This window comes from Lemur catta, chromosome 1 (genome assembly GCF_020740605.2).
Source record: "Lemur catta isolate mLemCat1 chromosome 1, mLemCat1.pri, whole genome shotgun sequence".
In the NCBI taxonomy this organism is placed as follows: Eukaryota; Metazoa; Chordata; class Mammalia; order Primates; family Lemuridae; genus Lemur; species Lemur catta.
The window spans coordinates 105,871,747-105,897,058 of NC_059128.1; the positions used below are offsets into that span (position 1 = coordinate 105,871,747).

The window sequence follows — 25,312 nt, forward strand, 5'->3', positions numbered from 1 at the left end:
TTTGAAAAAGTAAAATAATCCATTCAATTCTCAGGCTCATTGTGTTCATATTTTCAGTTTTAAAAATTGCTTTTCCTCTACTATTCAACCAACCAACTCTGGTTAATACCAGAGACAAAAAAAAATCATAGAATGTTTGTCTTATGCTGTATGAGCACATTCAAGGACTAGAATTTTGAGGTACTGTCTACTTGATAATGCATACCAATGTGACATAACAGGAAAGTTAATAGCTAAGCAGCAATGACTAAATATAAATATTCACAGATTAAAGTGACAATCAGACTTTTCTATGGACTTTCCTCAGAAGCTAAGATTGATAATATCAGAAGACAAAGGAATCTTTTAAGTATTATCATATATATAAATAATAAGAGAAAAATCTTTTCAGGTAAAAATCAGAAAGTCATGAAAATAGAAAAGCAGGAATGTTAATACATTTGCTTTTTACTTACCTTTCAAGTTTCCTACTGTCCTGTTAGAACCATTGACCACTACAAAAGTGCCATATGTTAGTTATATCACACTGCATTAGGTAGGATATGCTAATATACGGATATCCTGCAACAAAGACCTAAAAGAAAAAAACAGCAACACAATAGTGGTGTAAGCAAGCCCAATGTTAATTTCTCTCTTATAAAACAGTCTGGAGGTAGGTAGTCCAGGCCAGTTAATGGCAGCGCTTCAACAAGGTTAACAGAGACCCAGGATCCACGTGTGGTTCTCTGCCACAATGGGGCACTGCCGCCTCTGCAGGCTCTAGCATGGATGGCTCACTACCAGATCCACATTCCAAGCAACAGGATGGAGAAAGGGCCCCCCCCCAAAAAAAAAACAACAAATAAGTAAAAGGTCATGGACTTTTGAAGGCTACACATCATTTCCCCCTCATATTCTGTTGCCCAGAACACAGGGTCAATGTAGTCTTTATTCTGGGAGACATGCGTCTCACTGAAAAATCAAAGGTTCTACCACTATGTGCAAAGGAAAGAATGCATAATGAGGGGAAAATGGTGTTACGTGCACATCTATCATTTAGATATTTTTGTAATTAGAAATTCAGACTTGAAAAATCACTCTATTAGGAATATGACAGCATTGACTAGCTAAAAAATACTATTCTCAGTTTTCATTTATAATGCATTAGTTTACTTCCTCCTTTGTTCACCCACCAAAAGCAATGAAATGCACAACACTATCTGAATGAGTTTCCAAGGTATGTTTTATTGGTATAAAACCAAAATAAGGTGATATAATTCTCCAGTCTGCCAATTAGCTATATAGAACTAGGTGAAAAAAAGATTTTCTCTTGCAATTTCTTTATTGAGGAAAAAAGGAAAATGTTTTACTTATAAAATAATAAAATACTGATTAGTCTTGGCAATCTATCTGACTGAACAAATTTAGAGTACCAAAACAAAAATAGTTCTTTAATTTTTACCAAATAAGTAAAAAGTCAGTAATAATATTGTTACAACTTCTGAAAAATTCGTAAAATTGAAAAGCAGAGAAAGATTTCTCAAACAAGCCATCTGCATATTCTTCTCCTTTATAAAGGGAGAAAAAAAATGTCTTCATGATTCTGCTAAAAGATCATCTAGCAATACAAAGAGGTAGTTGTGGAATGTCTTCCGTCTCCATCCTATTGATGAATCCCCTTTTAAGCTTCCTATGCAGGAAGACTTAGTCGCATCACACAGCGACAGGACCTGGTAGAACACAGCTCAGTGCTCCTGCCTGTTGCAATAGCTCCCAACTCTTGGTCTGTGTTATGTTACATACAAAGCTGTCTTTCATCTAATGTATTAAAAACTTACCCCTATGTGATCTTAGAGCATCAATCAAAGGTACCAAACAGATATATCTAAAGTATTTTTGTTTGAAATACATATATCCCAAGGCAGAACCCCAAAGATATAGACTGCGAAAGCCACTTTAAAGATGGCTTTATTTAGATGACCCCAGATGAATGAGTGCCATTATGGTTGTGTAGCTATGAAACAGATCGTCATCCTTTACCTCGTTACATTTCCTCAATATAAAGTTCCCAGTGACTATCCGATCACATCCAATCTCTCCATTTCCAAAGAAGCCAAATAAGGGGACGCTAGGAAAAAACTTTCTAAATGCATCAGCCTCAACATTCCTCTTGGCTCTGTAATGCTGAAAGCCCCTGCCCACACATGCAAACATGAAGCCAATGGTGTTCTGTTCTGGAATGTTGGCCGCTTTGAGACGCTGCATCGCAGCCTCAGCAGTCTTCTCATCGTTGACATCCTCGTTGAGGAGCACAGTGGCACTCTGGATTCGGTGTCCACTAAATGACAGTCCAACCACACCAGTGGCATCAATATCCAGAGGATTCCTGGAAAATTAAATGAGAACAGTGGCAATATATCATGAGGCAAAATTAAAAATTTAAAGTATAAAAGAAAAATCCTTCTGATTCACTGATGGGTGGCTGCTTCCTTTAGCAGCCTATAGTTAATCTGAGGTTCATCCTCCCACATAAGAGGAGTATAATAAGGGTTAAAAATTGAACTATTAAAATTAATACATTAAAAGAATGCAGAAGGCAGATCAAGAGAAGCCACTATTTTTTTCAATCACAAATGCAAAGGGACAATGCATATCCACAAAGATTTCTGAAACCCACCTTGGATCATTAGAAGGCAGAGAGTATCCTTACCTTCCTGACTTCCTTAAAAGGAACCTTCTAATTCATATACACAAAGATTATTAAATGAAGCTTTTTGGTATTATTTATATCATTAACATCTTCCCCACCCCACCCTTAGCTATCAAATTCTGAAAGAGGTGTATTAGAAGTATAATCATGGAGGGTAGTTTTAAAAACCTATTAACTCTATAAGTTTTAGCTTTGTTTGGTCTATTAGGAAGTCTTGTTCATTGCTTTGAGCCTAGAATTCAGTTTATTCTGATAGTAAAAACTCATGTTTTCTTTTTGTATTTTCATGATATTTTTTAAATGAAGTATTTGATCCTTACAAAAGAAAATACAATGCTAATAAAGGTTATAAATCATAATATAGTGAGCACACACTGGAGGAGAAACAAGTACATACGTTACTTTTATATCACGTTCACCAACATCTGAATCTATAAAACGGGCAAGATTCGCTGGGTTAGTGAGAAACTTAAGACTCAAACAGGTTAAGTGACAAAGATAATAAGGCTAACTAGTGGCAAAACAAGTCTGTGAAGAGCAAAATCCATCTTAAAAAGTCCTGTGCTGCTTTTTTTTTTTAATCACTTTTCCTCTTTGGTATACAATTGTTAATAAATGTTGTCAATCTTTTACCTCAAAGAATTATCTACCTGTCTTCTTGGGGGTGGAGGTAGGTTGGGTTATACGGGCACTCCATGGCTTCTTTTACCCACTGATGCAGTATGAAGACCACATTAAAATTAATGTGTCACATAAGGAATAATGATGTCGGGAGGTATATTTCCCATATTAGGTATAAAAAGTAGATGACATACAAATAGCCACACTAACACTGTAAGGCTAGCACCTCACATGTTATAAGTCTAAGTGAGATATTTGCATTTCAAAGGTAAACTGTATGTTAAGACACCACTGCCCTATCTGTATACAACTTAAAGGTAATCACAAAGACAGGGAAGAAATTAGGCAAGAGGGGAAATAACCTCAGATACCAAGAATTAGGTGTATGTATGCATGAAATCCAGTGTTTGATATCCTACTCCCTGGGATTCAGTGCACTTGGCTTTTCCCCGTTCTTCCCCACTGGCGGTCTAGGGACCTTGGCTGTAGCTATCTGCTTTCCCAAATCCATAGAGACTACCAGGAGAGAGCCGTCATTAGGGTGCTTTACATTGCTCTTACAGATACTGATCTCCAACAATCTGTCCCCATGTCACCACTCAAGGAACCAAACACTAAACATAAATATAGTGAGAAACAAATACTAGTGTTTACAAGTATTGGGGGTTGGGTGGGATCTCATTTTCCTGCTTTTAGAAACAATATTTATGTCCACTTAATTAGCTCAAACTCAAAATGTCACATACTTTCATTCAAAATGGAAAAGGAGTAATGGCTCCCAAGATAGAAAAGCAAATATTTTTTATCTTTGAAAGCAAAAGCCTTAGTAACAAAAATCAAAACTCCACAATTTTTGAGCTTGAAGAAGCTTTTCAAAAGATCTAGCACAGAATTTCCAAAAATGTGTGCCAAGGAATACCAGTGGGCCCTGGAAAATGCTTGTGGAAAAAAGGTCTTGTGATTTGAGAACCGCCACAGTTAATATTACTCCCAAAGCACTGAGCATATCAGAGGCTCTGAGTTTTGCCATGAAGATCCACTTTAACCATGTATTTCTTTAAAGGAGGAAAGAGAACTAGAGAGGAAACGACATACTGAGTTCCCACAGACCACCACAGCTGTCAAAGGAAAGATCAACAGACAATGTTGAAAATCAATTTTTAGAATGTGAGTCCAACTAGGAAGTTCTTAAAGGACAATATATAAATATGTAATTCCTCACCTGTAAGCAGAATTATGTTGAGTAAGCCCCCTAACCAACATCTACTGTAAAATGGAATGAATTGTTACCTTAACAATTCTTTAAATGTGTTTTTTTAAAAAAAACCTAAAGTAACAAAACCCTGAGACATTTCTGTTCATGCACAAAAGAAATCAGAACCACTCCAGACATACTTTTCAGAAGTCAGTGATGACAGGTTGTCCACCTGGCCCCCAGCCAAGATGATATTCATATCACTAAAAGTGCTGACTACTCGATGCAGGTAATTACTGGCTCCCACCTTACAGCAATTGTAGCCAAAGACAAGGACCACACGAAGTTCAGGGTTATCTAAAAGACCTGCGGAGAAACAAACGGCAGCAATTAAAGATGGCCTTAAAACAGAAATTATTTCATACATGTTACAAAATAAAATGTTACTGACGTACACTCCTAGTTAAGTGCAATTTAGTGGCTTAATCTGTCAAGTTTTCCATATTTTACCATTTTAATACAAAAAAAATCTTAGCTACAGTTTTCTGTAAAAAAAACTAAATGGCTATTTGAAAATAACACAATCAGTGCAAACATGGAAGCAGCTGTGCACTGAGCAGCAACCTGTGGTGGACCATGGCTCAAGCTGGCTCCGCCCAGGCCACCACCTGGAACAAAAGGGAACACTGGTCTACACCGAGCAGGTTTAGCAGCACAGCCGTAAGGGGAATTTAAAGATTTAAAAAAAAAAAAAAACAGTGGAGAGAAATGGTGCTAATCACCTGCAGTGGGGTGAATGGGTGGCCCCCAAAAGATACATCCATAGCAAATCCCTGGAACCTATGAACATGACCCTATTTGGAAAAAGGATCTTTGCAGATGTGATTAAGGACCTTGAGATGAGATCATCTGGCTTATCTAGGCGGGCTCCAAATCCAGTGACAAGTGTCCTGATGCTAAGAGATACCGAGGAGAGAGAATGAGGCGGCGGCAGTGTGATCACAGAAGCAGAAACTGGAGCGATGCAACTGTAAGGAACACCAGTGGCCACCAGAAGCAGGAAGGGACAAAGAACAGATTCTCCCCTGGAGCCTCCTAGGGCAGTGCAGCCCTGTTGACACCCTGATTTCAGACTTCTGGCCTCCTGATAGTGACAGGATAAAATTTCTGTTGTTTTAAGAAACCAATTTCTGGTACTTTGTTACAGCAGCCTTAGGAAACTACTATGCCACTGAAATCCAGGCTTTACCCACCTCCTCCGGGAAAGGGGGTGGGAGTGAAGGCGGGTCAGCCATTGGAAACTCCTTCCAAAGCAGGAAGGTGTCCCAGCCTGTGGCGACTGAACTAAAAGCCGCTCCCACTGAGGGGCAGCAGAGTCTCACGGAGACAGGCTGTGCTCGCACTGCCCACGGCCGCCAGGCTTTCACTGGAGACTCTGGCACCTTGTCACAGACGAGCAGTTTGAGATGTGCCAGCATTACCAGAGGTGGCTTGGGGGAGAGGGAAAAAAATCCAAAACCTAACCACACTTGTGTTTCCACCTGACTCAGCTACATGACTTCCATCTTGACAGACCTAAGGTGAAGGTTACCAGGCTCACAGAAATGTGTGTGAATGACCATTTACTAACACCAAATACTGACTTATCCTGGAAAATTACCTCTGGTTCATTTCTAATTCTCCACACAGTAAATCACTGACTTGGACACTGAAGTGAGTATTAGTACTTTCATGACACCCCACACCCCAAACCATGACTACAAGGACTTTTTTCCCTATAGACTAGCCCAGCAGATTTCAAAAGAATATGTTTTCCTTTTTAGAACAAATTTTCAGGGTTGGAAGAGGCCTGTGAGATCAATAATCTTACTGATAAACCAGGATTAACAATCCCAGAGAAGTGACTAAGCCTAGGACGATATCATGGCAGACTCTAGATTAAAACCTTTATCTCCTGACTTTCAGGGCTTTAGGTTTTAGAAACCTAAAGACTTCTAAATCTCTATCTTTCCTACTGTTTTCTAAGCTCCAGATGCTCTTTTACAATTGTCCACTAAACATTTTCATCTGAACGTTCTAAAGACACCACCTTCATTCATTTAACAGACACACACCCAACATCTTCCCCAGTGGTACTATTCTCAGCTAATGGAACCCCCTACACACACACCCTGGAAAGTGGAATCACACTCCCCTACCCCAACTTAGAGAATAAACCCGCCTAGGTAAGGCTGGCCGCCTAACAGAGCAGGCTCTATATTTAACCAACAACTGGTGCTTTAGTTAAAAAAGAGGAAAGGTACAACTCGAACTCCTTGCCACTCAAAATTGAAAGGCCTAAAGTACGTATGGCCTGAGAATTATATCACTCAGCTTCACACAAGGTGAGGGGCACTGCCAGTTCTTCCCCAAAGATTCTGAGGTCCCCTCCAATTTGGCGTAAAGAATCATCAGGGACCCAGTATTCTGGGCCACTTGCAGGTTGATTAATAATTTGACTCTAGAATTTTTCAAAAGTTGATATATTAGCAGGAGCTTACCTCAACCATTAAAAACAATTCCACAAAAGCATTTTTATAAGGCACTTGAAACGGTGTAACCTTCCCAGTGAACCTTTCAAGATGGTAAGCTGGTTGCAAAATGTAACCTCAGGTAACAGAACAGATTGCCCTGCCATATAGGATTGGTAACTACAATCAAGTTAAATACTGCGGGCGTCTACCAAGAAGTGTCTTAGTTTTAGAATAGTATGAAACTGTTCTTTTTTTTTTTTTTTTTTTTTTGAGACAGAGTCTCACTCTGTTGCCCAGGCTAGAGTGAGTGCCGTGGCATCAGCCTAGCTCACAGCAACCTCACACTCCTGGGCTCAATGGATCCTCCTGCCTCAGCCTCCCGAGTAGCTGGGACTACAGGCATGTGCCACCATGCCCGGCTAATTTTTTCTACATATTTTTAGTTGTCCAGATAATTTATTTCTATTTTTAGTAGAGATGGGGTCTCACTCTTGCTCAGGCTGGTCTGGAACTCCTGAGCTCAAGCGATCCACCCGCCTCGGCCTCCCAGAGTGCTAGGATTACAGGCGTGAGCCACCGCGCCCGGCCTGAAACTATTCTTTCTAGCAAGAATCCTGTTAGGTCAGTTTAGCAAAGAATTACCACCGCTTAGGAATTTTTCATCCACCAACCCCGTACACCCACTGCGACCCTGCTCCTTGGCTATAAATCCCCGCTGGTCTTTGTATTTAGAATTGAGTCCAATCTCTCTCTTCTACTGCGAAACCACATCATAGCAGTCCCCCTGAGTAAGACAGCCTTCCTGTCTTTAACAAGTATCAGCATCACTTTTTCTTTAACACCACCTTCCTGTCACTTACACTTTCTCAAGGGCTGGTCAACTTCAAAAAAGCAGAGCAAGTTCAATCAATCCCCTTAGCACCAATTCTCTCGGCTTCACACCTGGTCACTGCTTATCACCCCTAGAGATTCTTTATAACATCCCTAGGTAATTTTAGAACTTTGTCCTTCTTGGAATTTTTTTGGAATCTGACAAATCATTAAAGTTTTTGTTTGTACCGCTCTTGGTTGCTGGCAGAATTCAAGAAGAGTACTCAAAGGACCAAAAACAGGACACAGAAAGGACCTGAACAACCCACAAGCTAGATCACTAGATTACCAATGTCACAACAAACACAGCATTTGTGCTCGGCACTGTTCTAAGCACTTTACAGAAATTAACTTATTTAATGCCTGTAAAAACACATTAGGTAGTATTTAGCTCCTAGAAAGTCTACGAGGACCCAATGGCTTTCAAAACTCATATTAAACATGCAAATTATATCCATATTCTAGGACCTAACCCAGAACAGACATAAGTAAAATCAAATACACACCCCAGAACTGGCTGCCAGAAAGGAACTGGTGCCTGCTGAGCTATGGAAAACACAAGACACTTCCCACTCCTCTCCTTCCAAGAGCAAATGCAACTGGACTTCAAGAGCTTCCTCTCTTGACCCTAAAATATAAAAACCAATGGGAGAGCTTTTCTAATGGGAATCTCTGCAAATAAAACTGAAACTGAAAATCACCATGCCCCAACAGGTAATGTTACAGGTTTGAGCTTCTAGGAGAACGTCAGAAGGATATATTTGTAAAAGGGACAGAGAGAAAGGACCACAGGTGTGAGTGAGGCAACTAGTAGAGGTAACCACCTCAAGCATTCTCAGAGGAAAGAGGCTCTGGCCCTTAAACTCAGGCCCACCTTACGAACAATCAGCAATGCTGAGGCTGCTTTCTCCAGCTCTCTTGTCTGTGGTACGGACAGATGGTCGGAGCCACCGGGCACTGCTCTGAGTGCTAGAGGTGGATTACAGGAAGCCTTAGGGGAAGAAGTGCATGGGCACTGTCAGGGAGGGAGGCTCCCCCCACCTCCACTATGGCTGTGGCTTTCAGACTGTGCCCCAGCGGGCACAGAGTTCCAAAGAAGCCCCTGGAGTACATGGGGGAGAAACTAAGCAACCTCAGTCCTAGGCCTAATGCACTTCCTTCAACCTAAGCAGCTCTACTGTTACCTGCTTTATTTTTATGTTGGTGTCCCATGTAAGACTGTATTTAGAAGTGAGCTGTTTAAAAGAAAAGTTAAATGGTTCAAGAAGCTCCTTACTGAGTAGTCTCAATAAAGTCTTCAATGTAAGCACAAGGGAGGGATGTTATAATAATATTACGTTAGTACCAACCTGGACAATCAACACCCACTACTGAGCCCCCTTCCCCGCCCCTCCTCCTCACATCCCTGAAGCTAGTGGCCTCAGCTGCCATTAATTACCTGGTCCAGCCTACTCTCCAGAGCTCCAGACCCATATAGTCAACTATCTAATCAATATTCAACATGTCTGAAACAGAACTGATGATCTGATTCCTCTAAACTGTGCCTTGCAGTCGATCCTCACCTCAGTGGTACTGTGCAGCTACCCTAGCCAGAAACCTGGGTGACACTGCTCCCACCTCCCTCATTCTCAACACCCAGCATTTCATCAGTCTACCACCACATCCTGTCCACTCACCTCCAGACGTCATCTCGAATCCATCCAGGTTTCAACTCTACTGGCCACTGCCCTAACCCAAGCTGCCACATCCTCTTGCCTTAAGCACAACAGCCTCCTGTTTTTCCTGCATCTACTTTTTAAAAAATTTATTTTAATTGACAAATGAGAAATATATATATTTATCATGTACAACAAGGTGTTTTGAAATATATATACACTACTGAATGGCTAAATCAAGCTAATCCTGCATCCACTCATATTCCTCCAAACTGATCACCACACCGCAGCCAGAAGAGTATTTTCAAAAGACCTATCTGATGATGCCACTCTTGTTTCAAAACCTGGCTTCCCGCTGCCCATCTAGGGTATGTCCTGCAAGGCGGGACTTGGCCTCCTGCCCGCCTCCTCTCCAACTCCACCTTACATGGAGCCCCTGCCTGCTCTCACTACTGTTAGACACAGTAGTATTTATGGTTCCCAGATGAGCTGTGGGAATCCACATTTACATCCTGAAAGGGAGCTGGCAGGTCCTTTCTATTTCCTGTCTTTTGTTCTCTTGGCTACTGTTTTTTTTTTTTTCCTTTTGGTCTGCAACCTGGAGAGAAGGTAAAGACCACCTGCAACATTGCTCCCCACCTCACACCTGAGGGCTGAGTCTGTCCACTCAAGCCTCGTTCGCATCATCCTGGGGCTGTCAAAATGTCACTTTGCCAACACCCCAGCCTAGATTAAGTCCCGTGGTTGTATGTCTTACAGTACACGTGTGCTTCTACCTGGTAACACTTACCACATCTGTGGTGGTTTATTCAAAGTCAGCCTGCTCTGCAAGACTGGAAGCTCCAGGAGCAGTAGCAGCGTGTCAAATGCAGTGACTGGCACACAACATACAAATAGTTTTCTAATAAATAAATATCGGCTTTTTATGAAACTTTGCTGAGGTATTTTTGCTTTTATTCCATAAAAATTTAAGTTTGCCCATTTGTATTTTTTTTTTCCATTCCAGAGACCCATTTTAACACAGGATACCACATACACCTTAGAACAACCTATGCCTTACTTTAAAAATGTATCATATTTGGTAAGATTTCTCCAAAAGGAATTTAACAATGTGTGTGTGTATAAAATTATATGTGCTATGATGCTGGGGCAGATTATGACATCTCCTACACACAAGGTCTAGCAAAACTACAATTATCAAACACAAGGTCACTGTCTTCAGGGGTACTGCCAATTTCATAAGAGACAATTTAGCCCCTTCTTTGCTTTTGTGAGCTTTTCACACGAGGTCTGACAGTCACTGTAGCTAAGCACTGTAAGGCAGGAGGAGACAAACTACACACGGGCCAGACCCAGCCCACCTTCTATTTCTCCTTTTGTAATAAAGCTTTATTGGAACACAGCTATGATTTATGCATTATCTATGGCTGCTTTTGCACTCCAGCAGCAAAGTGAATAGACACAACTGGGACCACATGCCTGGCAAAACCTAAAATATTTACTATCTGGTCCTTTACAAAAACACTTTGCCAACCTCTGGGAGATACCAATATGAATAGGATGCTTTCAGTGTTGAAGAACACAGAGAAGAGTGGCTCCAGGTATTTGGTTCAGGAATGCAGGCTGGGACTGGGTAGAAGGCATGTCCCATGTCTCAGCCTCCAGGCACTCACTCCTCGCCCACTTTAGATTACTACATCTTCTTGAGCAGTAAGAGACAACGGTCCAAATGTAGACAGTCATCCCTCAGCATCCATGGGGGATGGGTTCCAGGACCTCCCTCAGATTCCAAAATCTGTGGATGTTCAAGTTCCTTATATAAAATGGTGTAGCATTTGCATATAACCTATGTACATCCTCTCGTACACTTTAAATCATCTCTAGATCACTTACAGTACCTAAGACAATGGGAGTGCTATGTAAATACTTGTTATACTGTATTGTTTAAGGAATGACACAAAAAAAGTCTGTACATGTTCAGTATAGATGCTTTTTTCCCCCTTCTCAAATATGTCTGATCTGCAGTTGGTTGAATCCACGGATGCAGAACCCAGATATAGAAGGCCAACTATACATAAAATTAGGACACAAAATAGCATGTGAAAGAAAAGAGATTATGATCTCAAGCTAGGCAAAGATTCAATTTCCAGAAGGCCATGAACAGGATGAAAATGGTGCCTTGGAATAAGCCAACCATGCTGACAGCAAGTGGCTCAGGAAGGGACCCCCATAAGAAAGTGTCAGGGAGCAGGATAATTCTGGGGTTGTTTCTCCTTCCTATACTTGGCCCTATAATGCAAACATGTTCTAACAAATGTGACAATTTTATCATAAAATGGATGGTTTCTTCTGTTCAAGATTTTGGCTCTTTTTTGTAAACTGACAAAACTAGGATTCCAGCTTCAACCAGTGCTGTGTATCCGGACCTCATCGAGGATTCCCAAGGTGCTCCAGGGGGACAGAGGAGGGAAGTGCCCTGTCAGGTTTAGCCATATGACCTTTAGGAGAAGCACTGAATTAAAAGCCAAAACAAGCATCTCTAATGGGGTTTCATTGTTCCCTATTTCTTCTCCCAGTCCTGATTCTGTCCCAGTGTTCCCTCTTTCTGCTCAAAACTCAAGAGTCATCACTGAGTCCCCAGCCTTCCTTCTCCACACCTAATCGCCTGGTAGTTTCCTCCAATCAATTCCCTACTCTTCACACCCTGGTATTATTTCTTGCCTAGACTCTTAAAGAGGGCTCCTACCTGGCCTCTCACTTCCAGCATCTCCCCACTAAGCAGGGCTGCATCCACTGCCACCCAATCCATCTCTGGGCGACAGCAGTCATTACTGAGGACGGGACCAAGTCCAGACTCTAACCTGGCTGCACTGCACCCCTCTTTTGTTCTAGCGATTCCCCTCATACACCCTTTGCTTGCAAAACTGATTTACTCTTTCCCCAACATGCTCTATGGTTACCTGGCTCTGTGCCTGTGCTTCCCTAATTCTTTCAGCCTCTGACAAGGATGAATAACATCCTTACCTCTCACATGCCCTCTCATCCTTCAAGGGTTTAAACACTACCTGCTCCGTGAAACCTCCTTGACCTGCCTCCCACTGGCAGGACCCTACAGCAATCTACCACGCCACCTCCTGGCATAGCTCACATCCTCACCTGGGTTATAATTATACAGTCATGCACTGCAAAAGAACACTTCCATCAAGGATGGACTGCATATACGACGGCAGTGGCCCCATAAGATTATACTGGAGCTGAAAAATTCCTATCCCCTGGTGATGTTGCAACACACTGTGTTACTCGAACGTCCGTGATGCTGCTGCTGTGAACGAACATGCTGCCCCGCCAGTCACACAGCAAGTGCAGCACATCCAACCGTGCACAGCACATCACTCTTGATAATGACAACGAGCAACCATGTTACTGGTTTACGTACTTACTACAATATGCTTTTTGTCATTATTTTAGAATGTATTCCTGATACCTACAAAAAAAAAAAGTCAACTGTAAAACAGCCTCAGGCGGGTCCTCAAGGAGGTGTTGCAGAAGGAGGCATCACTGTAACAGAAGATGACAGCTCCATGCGTGTCACTGCCCTTGAGACCGCCCAGTGGGACAAGACACGGAGGTGGCAGACAGTGACAGTGACAGTGACGGTCCTGGCCCTGTGCAGGCCTAGGCCAATGTGTATGTTTGTGTCTTAGTTTATAACAAAAAGCTTAAAAAGTAAAAATAGTAAGTAAAACATTTTGAAAGTAGAAAAAAAGCTTACAGACTAAGGATGTATTTTGTACAGCTGTACAGTGTGTGTTTTAAGTGAAGTGTTATTTTATTACAAAAGAGTTAAAAAGCTAAAAAAATTTTTTTAAAGTTTATGAAGTGAAAGAGTTATAGTAAGATAAGTTAATTTATTATTAGAGAAAGAAAATTTTTAAGATAAATTTAGTGTGGCCTAAACACACAGTATTTCTACAGTAGAGTACAGTGCTGTCCTGGGCCTTCACATTCCCTCACCACTCACTGGCACCCAACGCAACTGCTAGTCCTGCAAGCTCCATTCCTGGTAAGTGTCCTACACAGATGTACCATTTTTAAAAAATCTTTTATAAGGTATTTTTACTGTACATTCTCTAATGTTTAGATATGTTCAGATACACAAATACCACTGTGTTACTGGTGCATACGGTATTAAGGACAGTACCGTGCTGTGCAGTGTGCAGCCTCAGAGCAGCAGGCTGTGCAGCACAGCCCAGGTGTGCGGCAGGCTACGCCATCTAGGGTCGCGTAAGTGCACTCTGACACTCGCACAAAGATCACACTACCTAGCAATGCATTTCTCAGAACTTACCCCCACTGTCAAGCAACACCTGCGTGTGCAAGTATCTTTCATACTCTTCCTGGAATGTCACCGAGACAGAATCTGCACCCAATTCATTTTTATAACCCTATGAGACCTTTTAATAAACTATATAAAATTAATATAGGATTTCTACATCATGAACCAACTGTATATAGTCAACTCCTTGTCAACCTCAACATATATTTCTTCTTCCTTCCCCGTACTAAATGTGCCGCTGTAATCCTTTCCAGAGTCTAAGTTGTCCTGAACTGATTTACTGCAAGACCTTCAATGGCAGCTGACAATTTTACAAACTGCAAATGGCTCTCAAACCAACATGTCTGACTACAGCTTCTCCTTTGAGTTTCACACCTACTATTGCCTAACCACCTGACCAATTCTGAATAAGACTCGGTTTGCTGAATGTTGTTAGCTCCAGTTAGCCTTCACATTATGATAATGACAAGCTCACCTGAGCCTGGCCACATGGCTACATTTGCTCCTAAATTCTTTTTGCCTTTACGCTTAACATTCTGTCAGTTTAAAGGCATTATCTGATCTTTTCTCTAAAGGAAGTTTAGCATCCTTAACTTAGGGTAGCTTTAACCATTCAGCTAACTCTACTGTTTACATACCCCAATAGCCTTCGCTCTCTATTCCCATCAGAGTTCAGTTTCCTCATTGATAGTATTCCATAAGTTTTAACTGGCAAAGCTGCGGTGAGGATTAGCAATAACACAGTGCCCAGCATACGATACCTCCATGAATGTCAGCCATCATTGTCACTATAAGCAAAGACATATGCGAGCTCCTCTGGCATGCTGCTTCTGAATGGGCTGACAAGGACACCTAAGACCCCTGGCTGCCCTTACACCGTCCCTGCTGGAGCTCCCTCTAGCCTGTTCCTCCACAGACCATGAGGCCAACGCTAGCCTTCCATCTACCATCTGCTGAACAGGCATGTTGCTAAGCACTTTTACATAAGTCATTTCATTCAATCCTCACAACTCTGTTAGTTATTTCCAATTTATAGATGAAGAAAACAGAGGTTTAGAAAAGTTTAAAAACTTGCTCTCAATTAGAGAGCCAGAAAGTAGCAGAACTAGGGCAGCTATAAGCCTGTATTCTTTTTTTTAAAGGTTGACTACCTTCTATTTATTTATTTGACAGATAAAATTGTACTTACTGTGTATGTACAACATGATGTTTTAAAGTCTCTAAACATTGTGGAATGGTTATAGCTAGCTAATTAACATATATACAATGCACATACTCCTTTTTTTCCTGATCAGCAAACCAAATTTCCCCTTTCCTATGTATATACATACATACATACATATATATATATATATATATATGTATATATATATATATATCTGTTTTTTTGTGTGTTTTTTTTTTTTTTTGAGACAGAGTCTCACTCTGTCACCTGGCTAGAGTGCAGTGGCACCATCACAACTCACTGCAACCTCAAACTCCTGGGCTCAAGTGATCCTCCTGCCACAGCCTCCCAGGTAGCTGGGACTACAGGCGTGCACCACCACGCCTGGCTATTTTTTCTGTTTTTAGTAGAGACAGGGTCTTGCTCTTGCCCAGGCTGGTCTCAAACTCCTGACCTCAAGCAATCCTCCCATCTCAGCCTCCCAGAGTGCTGGGATTACAGGTGTGAGCCACTGTGCCCCGTCTGCTATAATTTTTTATTCCTGCTGGGTTGAGTGCCACTGCAAACAAGGGAGGTTTATCTCTACAGGCTGGCAGATTTATGTAGAAGTGACGTGTTACCACTGAGTTGTTTTTATGCCAACAGTGATTTTTTTAAGTGATTATTTTAATGCATTAAACAGGTCCAATGAGTTTATCCACAGATGTGGATGAAAGGACTTAACACTGCTTTGCCTGTGTACCTAGTTTGTTGCTTACTGTATTAACCCTTCCCACCAAAGCTGAGACATTAAGCCAACTCTTTACCTCTGCAAACTCACCTCTCATGACTCCATCATACTTCCTGTCAGATGTTTCCTAGTGCACCCTTGCTTAATAAATTCTTCCTTAACTTCTACCTTTCCTAACACTTGCTAGGTTCACTATACTTATTCCCATCTTTCTCATTAGTCTCCTGCATCTTCTAAAATCTTTTACAATAAATGCTTATTACTAGTAGAAAAAAGAAATAAAAGTTTAAAAAAACTTTTCAGCTTCAAAAAATAAAAATAGGGCAAAACAAAAAACTAATGGGGCAAGAATTCCTTCAAAATTCAGAATTAAATACAAGTAAGTTTTATTATCAACAGAGTATTGATGAGAAACTTTTCATCTCTAGTTCTCTTAGGCTTTAATATAAGTCACATAGTTCTAAAAGTCAATCAATTCTACAAAAACTTACCGTACTAGCCTCTGTTAGTCACTAGTTTGAATTACCCACATCTCCACTGACAGTTGTATTTAATTCCCATTCTCCCAAAGGAACCAAGTATCTACCAACCAGCCAGAAATAAAAACAGAACAAAATTCATCAACAAAATGAGCAATTAATGATAAATAATAGTAACTTACCTACTTCAGTGAGTTGATGTCTTTCTAATGTTAAGTTCTTCGGATCCTTAATAAAATGAAAAGGCTGTATTTTTATTCCTTCAATTTGAGGGAATAACAGAGCAAAACCAGATTCTCCAATTTCTATTTCCTGAGGTCGACTGCTACCTGATCCCATTGGAGTCACTAGGGAAAAAGTTAAACAGATTTGTGAACAGATTCAGTAAAAAGTGAAGTTTAATTTGGTAACAGTGTAGATTAGCCAGCTCGACCCAGATAACTACTGTTCAGCTCACAAAGACAATTATCAAGCCGATGGGTCACTATCTGTGGAAAAATTTTCCAGCTTTGACAATTTCAAGGTGTAGTGTCATGATGTCTGCAACTTAACTTTCAAATGGTTCAGAGAGAAATGTTTTTATAAACAAACTGAGAAAAAGCAAATGCTGCAAAATTTTTTCAATTGTTGAATCCAGACAAAGAATATATGGGTGTTTACCATACTATTCTATCATTCTTTCAACTTTTCCATAGGTTTGAAGTTTTTCAAAATAAAGAGTTAGGGGGTAGTAAATACACTTTCATAGCAATTTCACTTTTTAAAATTTTCCCTAAAGATATTTGACAATCATATGAAGTATATATACACTCAAGTAGTTTTATCACAGAATTTTTAGTAGGAAATAAAAGAAAAAAACTTAAATGTCCTAACTGGTATTTAGATTAAAAGTTACATTTGTATAATAGAATGTAGCCATTAAAATGATGACAGGTGTATATTTATTGACATGGAAATATGTCTGTAATATGGTCTGAAATTTAAAGGCAAATATTATAGACTAAATTGTGTCCCCCCCCCAATTCATGTTGCAGCCCTAACCCCGCTATGTGACTATACTTGGAGATAAGCCCTTATAACAGACGGTTAAGATTAAATGAGTTCATATGGGTGGGGCCCTAATCCAACAGGATTGGTGTCCTTATAAGAAGAGGAAGGGACACAGAAGAAAGCATGAGAAAGCCACTGTTTGCAAGCTTCAGGGAAACCCATGCTGATCTTGGACTTCCAGGCTCCAAAACTGTGAGAAAATAAATTTCTGTTGTTTAGGTCATCCAATCTATGGTATTTTGTTATGGTAGCCCTAGGAGACTAATTCAGTAGGTTATAAGTCTACAGAAAATTATATTCTGGTTTTATATATATTAACGTATGTTAACATCATAACGTTAGAGTGGTCAATTCTATGGTGCTTAAAGGTGCTTAATTTTTTTTTTTTTGGTTACTTGTATCTTCTACTTTTTCTTTCCCTTTTCTAACAATAAATGATTATAACTAGGGTAAAAAAGTAATAAACTTTTTGAAAAAAATGTTAAGCCTTTTAGAAACCAAAGCTAGAGCAAAATGAAAAAACAATATTCATTTACAAACACCTGAAATCCTTTGTACCTCAAGAGTCTTAAATTCAGTTCAAAAGTATTTCAGTGAAGATTAAAAATGTTAATTATGGAGTACTACTGAGTTGGAACAAAGAAAATAATATTAGCTAACATTTAACTTATTGCTTTCTGTATATTTCCCTTCTAAATGCTTTACATGTGTTAATTCATGTAAGCCTCACAACCCTCCAAGGAAGGCACTACTGTCCTCATCCCCATTTCACTGATGGGAAACTGAAGCCCCATGAAGTTGGGTAACTTGCTCAAACTCAGACAGACACTAGGTGGTACAGATGGGATTCCAATCCAGGTGTCTTAACCACTGCACCCTTACAACCTCAACAGAATTTCTCCCCCTATTACCTATAGAAAACAATAAAAAATAATAAACAAAAATTCACCAACAGCAATCAAACATGGAAAAGGGCACAACCTCACACTATAAACCATAATAGTGGCAGCCAAGCAGAGAAATAGAAGTTTCCTAGAGTAAGATCCATTTTAGCACCTAATCCCAGTCCTACCTCACTCCTACTGACCAGAAATAGGACTGGCTGAACTGACACAACTCTGAAAATGCCCATGAATATTTTCTAATTTGCATAGAGGCAGAATGAGATCTTTTCCCTCCTATGATTGGCTACTAGGTATTTGTTACATTTGGTTTACACAGGTAGCCTGGAGATTTGAAATACTAACCACAATAACTTAAATATTAATGTAAGTCAAATATAATACTATAATAAATATGACTAACTTTATTGTATTTTGAATGGCCACTAATATAAATGTGCTTTTAAGCTACAAATAATTCACCAATCTATAGGATCCCACATTAATGCAAGAAAGGAATCATGAAGCTGCTAATTTCTCTCACCTATAATTCCTGGGGTCACAATCCCAAGGACTTGGCATTGTTTCGGGAATAGCTTTTCAAGGGCAAATGCTGTTTCCATACTAGTTCTTCTCCTGGCTGCAAAATTACAATAGCAAAAATTATTAAATTTAATCCATTTAAAGTCAAATCTGACAATGTACAAAAGTCATCTGACACCAGAAAGCTTTACAAAAAAGCCTAAAAGCTTTGATTAAAACAAACATTTCCCCCATTTTGGCCCCTGCCTTATATTTTAAATTCTAAATCTGATCTTTAGCCTCACTAGTTTGCCTTTCCCCTTTGTTTATATACTGCTTTTGCCCCAATAATGCCAAATTTAGCAGTAGCAGCTAAATATTAGACTTACTATTGTACCTTTCTGTTCAGCTGATATACAGCATAACAACTACTTGACTGCATAAACAGTCAGCTAGACTCAAGTTAGACAATGAGAGTCTGTTATCTATGTCTAACTCGGGGCCTCAGTGTGCCCATCCTGGATACTTAGTCTGCTTTTTCTCTTAGCAAGCCAAGAATGCACAATCTCTGTAGACAACTCTGGTAAATGAGACCCCATGTTCCAACACAGTAAAAGACTTCAGTAGCCAAACTCATGCATCCTGTTTTAACAACAAAAAGACGTGCTTAGAAGATTAAAGTATTTCAAAATGAGAAAAACACCTTTCTAAAAAACTTGTTTGCATTGAACTACAAGGTTTAAGAATCAATCTGAAGCAAAAAGGGCTCATCAAGCAAGGTTCAATTACAAATATATTCATGCACATTACAGGGCGCAGTCTCAGAGCCTCAGAAAGTCAGCAGCTCTTCAAGACTAGTACAATATTGAACTCCATGCAGAAGGTACATAAGGAAACAAGAAAAACAAGCCTTTCCTTTAGGTATTTACCTCTCTTATGGCCACGGCACTCTTCCAGACTAATGAACGTTTCCGAATCAGCCATGTAGAGAACTGTGTGTGGTAAGATATGAACATTCTGCAAAGGAAAAAAATCGGAATCAGGTCCCATGAATCCCTGAGTGCTTTCACGTGGTCCCTCAAAGTGTCTCCCCGGTCCAAACTGCTGTTGCCCTATCTTCCTTCAGGTCAGCGTTGGCATTCTGAGTCCGTCCACTTCTCATGCATTTTTCACTCATGTTCTTTCATTTTCAGCTCACTTACTGAGCGCCTATTTCTTCAAGCTGAACTCATTCCAGTCCTCAGAAAGCTTATTTTCATGATGGCAATTTAAGCTCTTAGAACAAAAACATCAAGTACCAGCAAAAGATGCCACTTGCTTTACTTGAACAGACATCACAGTAACAGGGAAGGGCATACAGGCTGTGTCACTCCTCTTTTCATTGCCTATCAAATCAAATAATCCAGGGTTTCATTTCCAACCTCACCAACTGGCTTCCTCTAGGAGCCCTTAGCTTACTATTATCCAGCTGTATCCACTTACGCATATGTCCTCCTGTTGCTCTTTTCTTGTGGAACTTAAGATTGTTAAAAAAAAAAAATAGCCAGGCACAGTGGTGGCATTTGTAGTCCCAGCTACTTGGGAGGCTAAGGCAAGAGGATCGCTTGAGCCCGGGAGTGTGAGGTTACAGTGGGCTATGATGATGCCACTGCACTCTAGCCCAGGGAACAGAGTAAGACCCTCTTAAAAAAAAAAAAAAAAAAAAACTGTTGCCCTCAAGAGACACCTTAAGTGCCACCTCCTCTACTACAAAACCTTTTCCTAGACTCCCTCAGGACTGTGGACCTCAAATGCAGCATCCCTTATTCCCAGTTATTCTTTGTGCCTGATCTCCCCTATGAGCTGCGCTTATTCAGATTCATGTTTTCCACTAAACCTTCCAATCACAGACAAGCAGCAGAGCAGCTGAATTAAATGAAAAGGATGAAGATATTCTGTCTAGCTGGTTATTTTCAAAGATTTTTACTATGAAAATGGAATGAAGTACCTAGCATATAGCAAGTACTTGCTGGTTAGATGAAAAAAATGTTAGTCTATTATAATCTGGGGGACTGAGATGTTTCAGAACAGATTTTATAAAGACAAACTCACAAAAGATACTGAGTCAAGACGATGACCTGTAGGCCCCAGGGACAGATAAGACCTATGGATGTAGTTTCTATGGTCCACACAGCATTTTCAAAAAATGTAAACTGGCTACCAACATTCAAAATGCCACAGAATTTTTTACATGAAACATGGATTTCCAGATTCTTTTGAAAACCTAGACATTCTGGTGACACTCAGACTGGGGCTAAACAGAGGCAAGCCTTCTGCAGTCTGCCATGGCCCTACCAGTCCCCAGTCCACCGAACCAGGGGACTCTCTGCAGCTACTTGCCTGACCCTTGAGTATTCTGACTCTGTGGTGCCTGGTGCAGAGAGTAAAGGAGACAGAATTCAAGAGATTTAGGTCTCAGTGCTAATTCTGCCACAAACTAGCAGAATAACTGTCAAAGTTTTTTGGCCTCAGGTTTCCTTTTTTTTTTTTTGAGACAGAGTCTCACTCTGTTGCCAGGGATAGAGTGCCGTGGCGTCAGCCTAGCTCACAGCAACCTCAAACTCCTGGGCTCAAGCAATCCTCCAGCCTCAGCCTCCCGAGTAGCTGGGACTACACGCATGTGCCACCATGCCCAGCTAATTTTTCCTGTATATTTTTAGTTGTTCAGCTAATTTCTTTCTATTTTTAGTAGAGACGGGGTCTCACTTTTGCTCAGGCTGGTCTCGAACTCCTGAGCTCAAATGATCCACCTGCCTCGGCCTCCCAGAGTGCTAGGATTACAGGCGTGAGCCACCGCACCCAGCCCAGGTTTCTTATTCCTAAAGAAATGTTAGAAGTCTGGTCCTGAGGTTTTATGAGTCTCTCTTTTCTCACACACACTAAAAAGCAATTGCTGAATCCCCCTTCCTAATTCAGAAGCAGTGACAAAGACAAGCCTCAACATGAAATTTTCTCAAAGCACAATTAAGGCAGATAGGACCACATTCCATTATTCAAAGAAATTGCAAATGGCAAGTGATTTTTAAAAAATTTTTAGCGGACTTTAAAATATTTCTAATAAAAAAAGTCAAATCAACTTTCTTATGGCTATAAAAGTACTGTGTCCACTACATAATTTGAAAATAAAATAAACAGAATGTACGATTTGGATAGGGTTTCCACGTTTTTGTCTCACCAGTTTACTACAATGTATATACTTCTTTAGGAGTATTACTATGTGAATTTTAATAATGATACTAATAAGAGTATTTAATAACATCTGCTAAAAACTTATATTCCTGGTACTGTAGGTATGTGTTATATGCATTATCTTTTCATTATTTAATCCTTACAACTCTACATAGGAACAGGGGAATTATTATTTTTCTTTTTATTTTGTGGAGATAGAACCTCAGGCCCAGAGAGGTTAAGTAACTTCTTCAAATTCACACTGCTAGTATGTGCCAAAGCTGGGGTTCACACCTAAGTCTGTCTGGCCATAACAGCCACTGCAATGTATAAACTTTTAAAGCTATATAAAAATAATGGCTGCTGTGGTAAAAATTTGAAAACCACCATCAAAGTTTTCAAAAGCATTAAAAAAAAAAAAATCAAAACAGACAATTCTATCCCCAAAGGAAATTTGCTAACATTTTAGCTTATTTCTTTTCTACTCTTCTTTTTTTGTTTTCAATAATTCAGATTATACTAAACATAATTTCATAATCTGCTTTTTTCACTTTTAACATCAACATTTTCTCCTGTCATTAATGCACCTTGCAGTGTATCATTTAATGTTTTCATTTATTAGATTAACATTAGGTTGTTTTTAATTTTCCTTATGATAAATGACGCTCCAAAGAACAATTTTGTGGGTTAAGTCTTTGCTTGAATTTTGAATTTTTCCAAATGACAAACTTTTAGAAATAGCAGGATCTGGGCGAAAGTGCCAGAGAAGAAAGTCTTCTAACCAGCCTGCCTTTAGATACTGGCCAACTCCTCAGGATGTGAGTGCCACAACCCAAACAGGGTAAGGAGAAAATCTACACAAGGAAGGGGGAAACAGAAGATTGGTTACACATGGGGGGCACTGATCTAACATCTAAGCATATTAAAAATGATGAGCGCCAGGCTTCTCATTGTCCAAAAGGAGGTACAAATATGAGCAGAAACAAAACTAGAAAGAATCCTATGTTTGATTGGAAATGGATGTACCTGTGTGAACTCATGGGTATCGACAGAAATATAGTTATAAATGTGTGCTATGTATACACACTTACATGCATGCATTTACATACATGTACTCCTAGTTTGGAGCAGCAAACCCTCAATAGCAATGAATACACTTAGAGAGTCCAGGTTTTGGCTTCTAAATACCATTCTCTGCTACAAGGAACCAGGGCTTCTTGGAGAAATGGCTGATTGGTGCCAGGACTGAAGCAGGCAAAACACAAGACAAGCTTAGAACATCTTGTGCCAGAAAGCAAGAAAGTGTTCAAAGATAACGTCACCTCTAAAAGACACTGAAGCCAGCCTGAAGGGACTCCCACTAGTGAAAATCGGGGGTAATCTGAGCATCAAAATAAATACTGACAGTAACATATTATATCCCATTGAATAAGAGACCAAGAGTGTGTACAGACATAAATAAATGAATAAACTGAAACAGGAGATTGACAGTTTCAAGCTATCTCTCCACAAAACACTTATTACAGTGGAAAAGTAATTTTAGTGTAGGTGCACCTTGTAGACACCACCTTAATCAAGCAATCAAAGGTAGTATCATCAGCAATGGGACAAACGGAAATCATATGCCACCTGAAAGGATGCTGTAAGAAGAGCACAGCATCACCTCTGTGCTATTCCTGCCAAAAATACATGATCTGAATCTAGTAAGAAACCTCGGACATGGCCAATTGATAAATGTCCCACAAAATTACTGGCCTATAACCTGCGTAAGTGTCAAAGTTGGGAAAATCAAGGAAGGCTTGAGAAACTGTTCCAGATCAAGGGAGATTAAAGAAACATGCCTTCTTGGCCGGGCGCGGTGGCTCACGCCTGTAATCCTAGCACTCTGGGAGGCCAAGGCAGGTGGATCGTTTGAGCTCAGGAGTTCGAGACCAGCCTGAGCAAGAGCAAGACCCTGTCTCTACTAAAAAATAGAAAGAAATTAGCTGGACAACTAAAAAATATATATATATAAAAAAATTAGCCGGGCATGGTGGCGCATGCCTGTAGTCCCAGCTACTCGGGAGGCTGAGGCTGGAGGATTGCTTGAGCCCAGGAGTTTGAGGTTGCTGTGAGCTAGGCTGATGCCACGGCACCCTAGCCCGGGCAACAGAGCGAGACTCTGTCTCAAAAAATAGAAAAAAAGTTCTAAAATAAATTAAAAAAAAGAAAAACAAATACTTGCTTCAAGGGAAGGTTCTGAGCAGCACTATTACAACAGTGAAAATCTGGATACTCAAAATACCCAACATTTGATGAACAGCCAAATAAATCATGGCATACCCTTACAGCATAGTCACTAAACCTGATGTCTACAAAAATCTTTTCACAGCATGAGAAAATGTTCCCTAAATTAACAAAATTGGGATTAAAAAAACAGTTCTCAAAGATTGATCCACTAATGCTGCAAGTGACTGCATGACACCCCTTCTTACTTGCCTCAAGCTCCTCTGCGACCACACGAACCAAGCAATGCCCCTGAAAGTGGCCGGCCTCAGCCAGGCCTGCGGAGATCCAGGTCACACTCCGATGGGTCCGCAACACTCTGCGCACACACTCCCTCCATAAGCGGCACACGCTGGGGACGTAAATGCACAAAAGATTGCGAACTCACGTTCATCTTTCCTGCTGCTCAAAGCCCCCCACCCGCTGCGCAGCAGCGGGAGATCCCCGCGGGATCCAAGGCCCCGGCAGAGGGCGCTGCTGCGGAGGCACGCCAGGCGCGCAGAAGCCCCAGCGGGACTTTGCCCTCAGGGAGCCACGGGGAGCAGTTCGGCAGGCTAGCTCGCGGGTGGGGTCAGCCCAGGCAGGGGAAGGGAGCCGCGCACACTCTGGGCCTCGCAAATGGGTCCCGATGGCCTCTGCACCCCCGCCAGCCCGGGACAACCCCCGGGTAAGCTGCCCGCCTCCTCTCCTCACCCGGCCGCTCGCAGCAGCGCCTTGGCGGGCAGGAAGGCGAGCACACGCTCCACCACCTCCGCTAGGTTACTCAACACGAAGGTGCCCCGTGGGTCTGCGGAGGAGGAGCCGCAGCGGTCTCCGCCGCCGCACACCGGCTCCATTCCTCACCAACCCGCCGGAGCAGGCGGTACGGCGGCCTGGAGGGACCGCGCTCCGCCGGCACGGGACTGCCGGGCCCGGGTGCACTGAGCAGGCGCGTGGGCCACTTCCGGCCGGGCGGGGAGGCGGGGCCGCGGCGGGGCAGAGTCGTTTCCGGCGCCGGTCTTGGAGGGCCCGCCTGTGCTCGGGAGTCGGCCGGGGTCCAGTAGTCTCCTGGGACTTTCTGGGAGGCCTCCCGAGTCAAGACATGTTCTCCTCCCTCTGTGCCTCTCACTGCTCCTGCGCTGTTTTCTTAGTTCA

At 41.2% G+C, this 25,312-nt stretch overlaps 1 protein-coding gene across 1 annotated transcript; it reads right to left on the reverse strand.

The window, feature by feature from the left end:
* Nucleotides 1-1,925: 1,925 nt before the first annotated feature.
* Nucleotides 1,926-25,123, reverse strand: FBXO22 (F-box protein 22). The gene is made up of 7 exons (XM_045541964.1): nucleotides 24,872-25,123; nucleotides 24,392-24,530; nucleotides 19,636-19,723; nucleotides 18,729-18,824; nucleotides 16,436-16,600; nucleotides 4,706-4,871; nucleotides 1,926-2,365 (listed from the first exon to the last, which is right to left on the reverse strand). Exons 1-7 carry the CDS (start codon nucleotides 25,012-25,014, stop codon nucleotides 1,948-1,950), a joined length of 1,215 nt encoding a protein of 404 aa, XP_045397920.1. The 5' UTR covers nucleotides 25,015-25,123; the 3' UTR covers nucleotides 1,926-1,947.
* Nucleotides 25,124-25,312: the final 189 nt, after the last annotated feature.

What these genes read in the sequence shown, in the direction of transcription:
- FBXO22 (XM_045541964.1), bottom strand. Translation starts at nt 25,014, where the DNA reads ATGGAGCCGGTGTGCGGCGGCGGAGACCGCTGCGGCTCCTCCTCCGCA. An exon ending in GCGCTGCTGCGAGCGGCCGG is followed by an intron (nt 24,531 to 24,871) that starts GTGAGGAGAGGA and finishes TTACGTCCCCAG; the next exon opens with CGTGTGCCGCTTATGGAGGG. An exon ending in ACATCAACTCACTGAAGTAG is followed by an intron (nt 4,872 to 16,435) that starts GTAAGTTACTAT and finishes GTTTCTCCGCAG; the next exon opens with GTCTTTTAGATAACCCTGAA.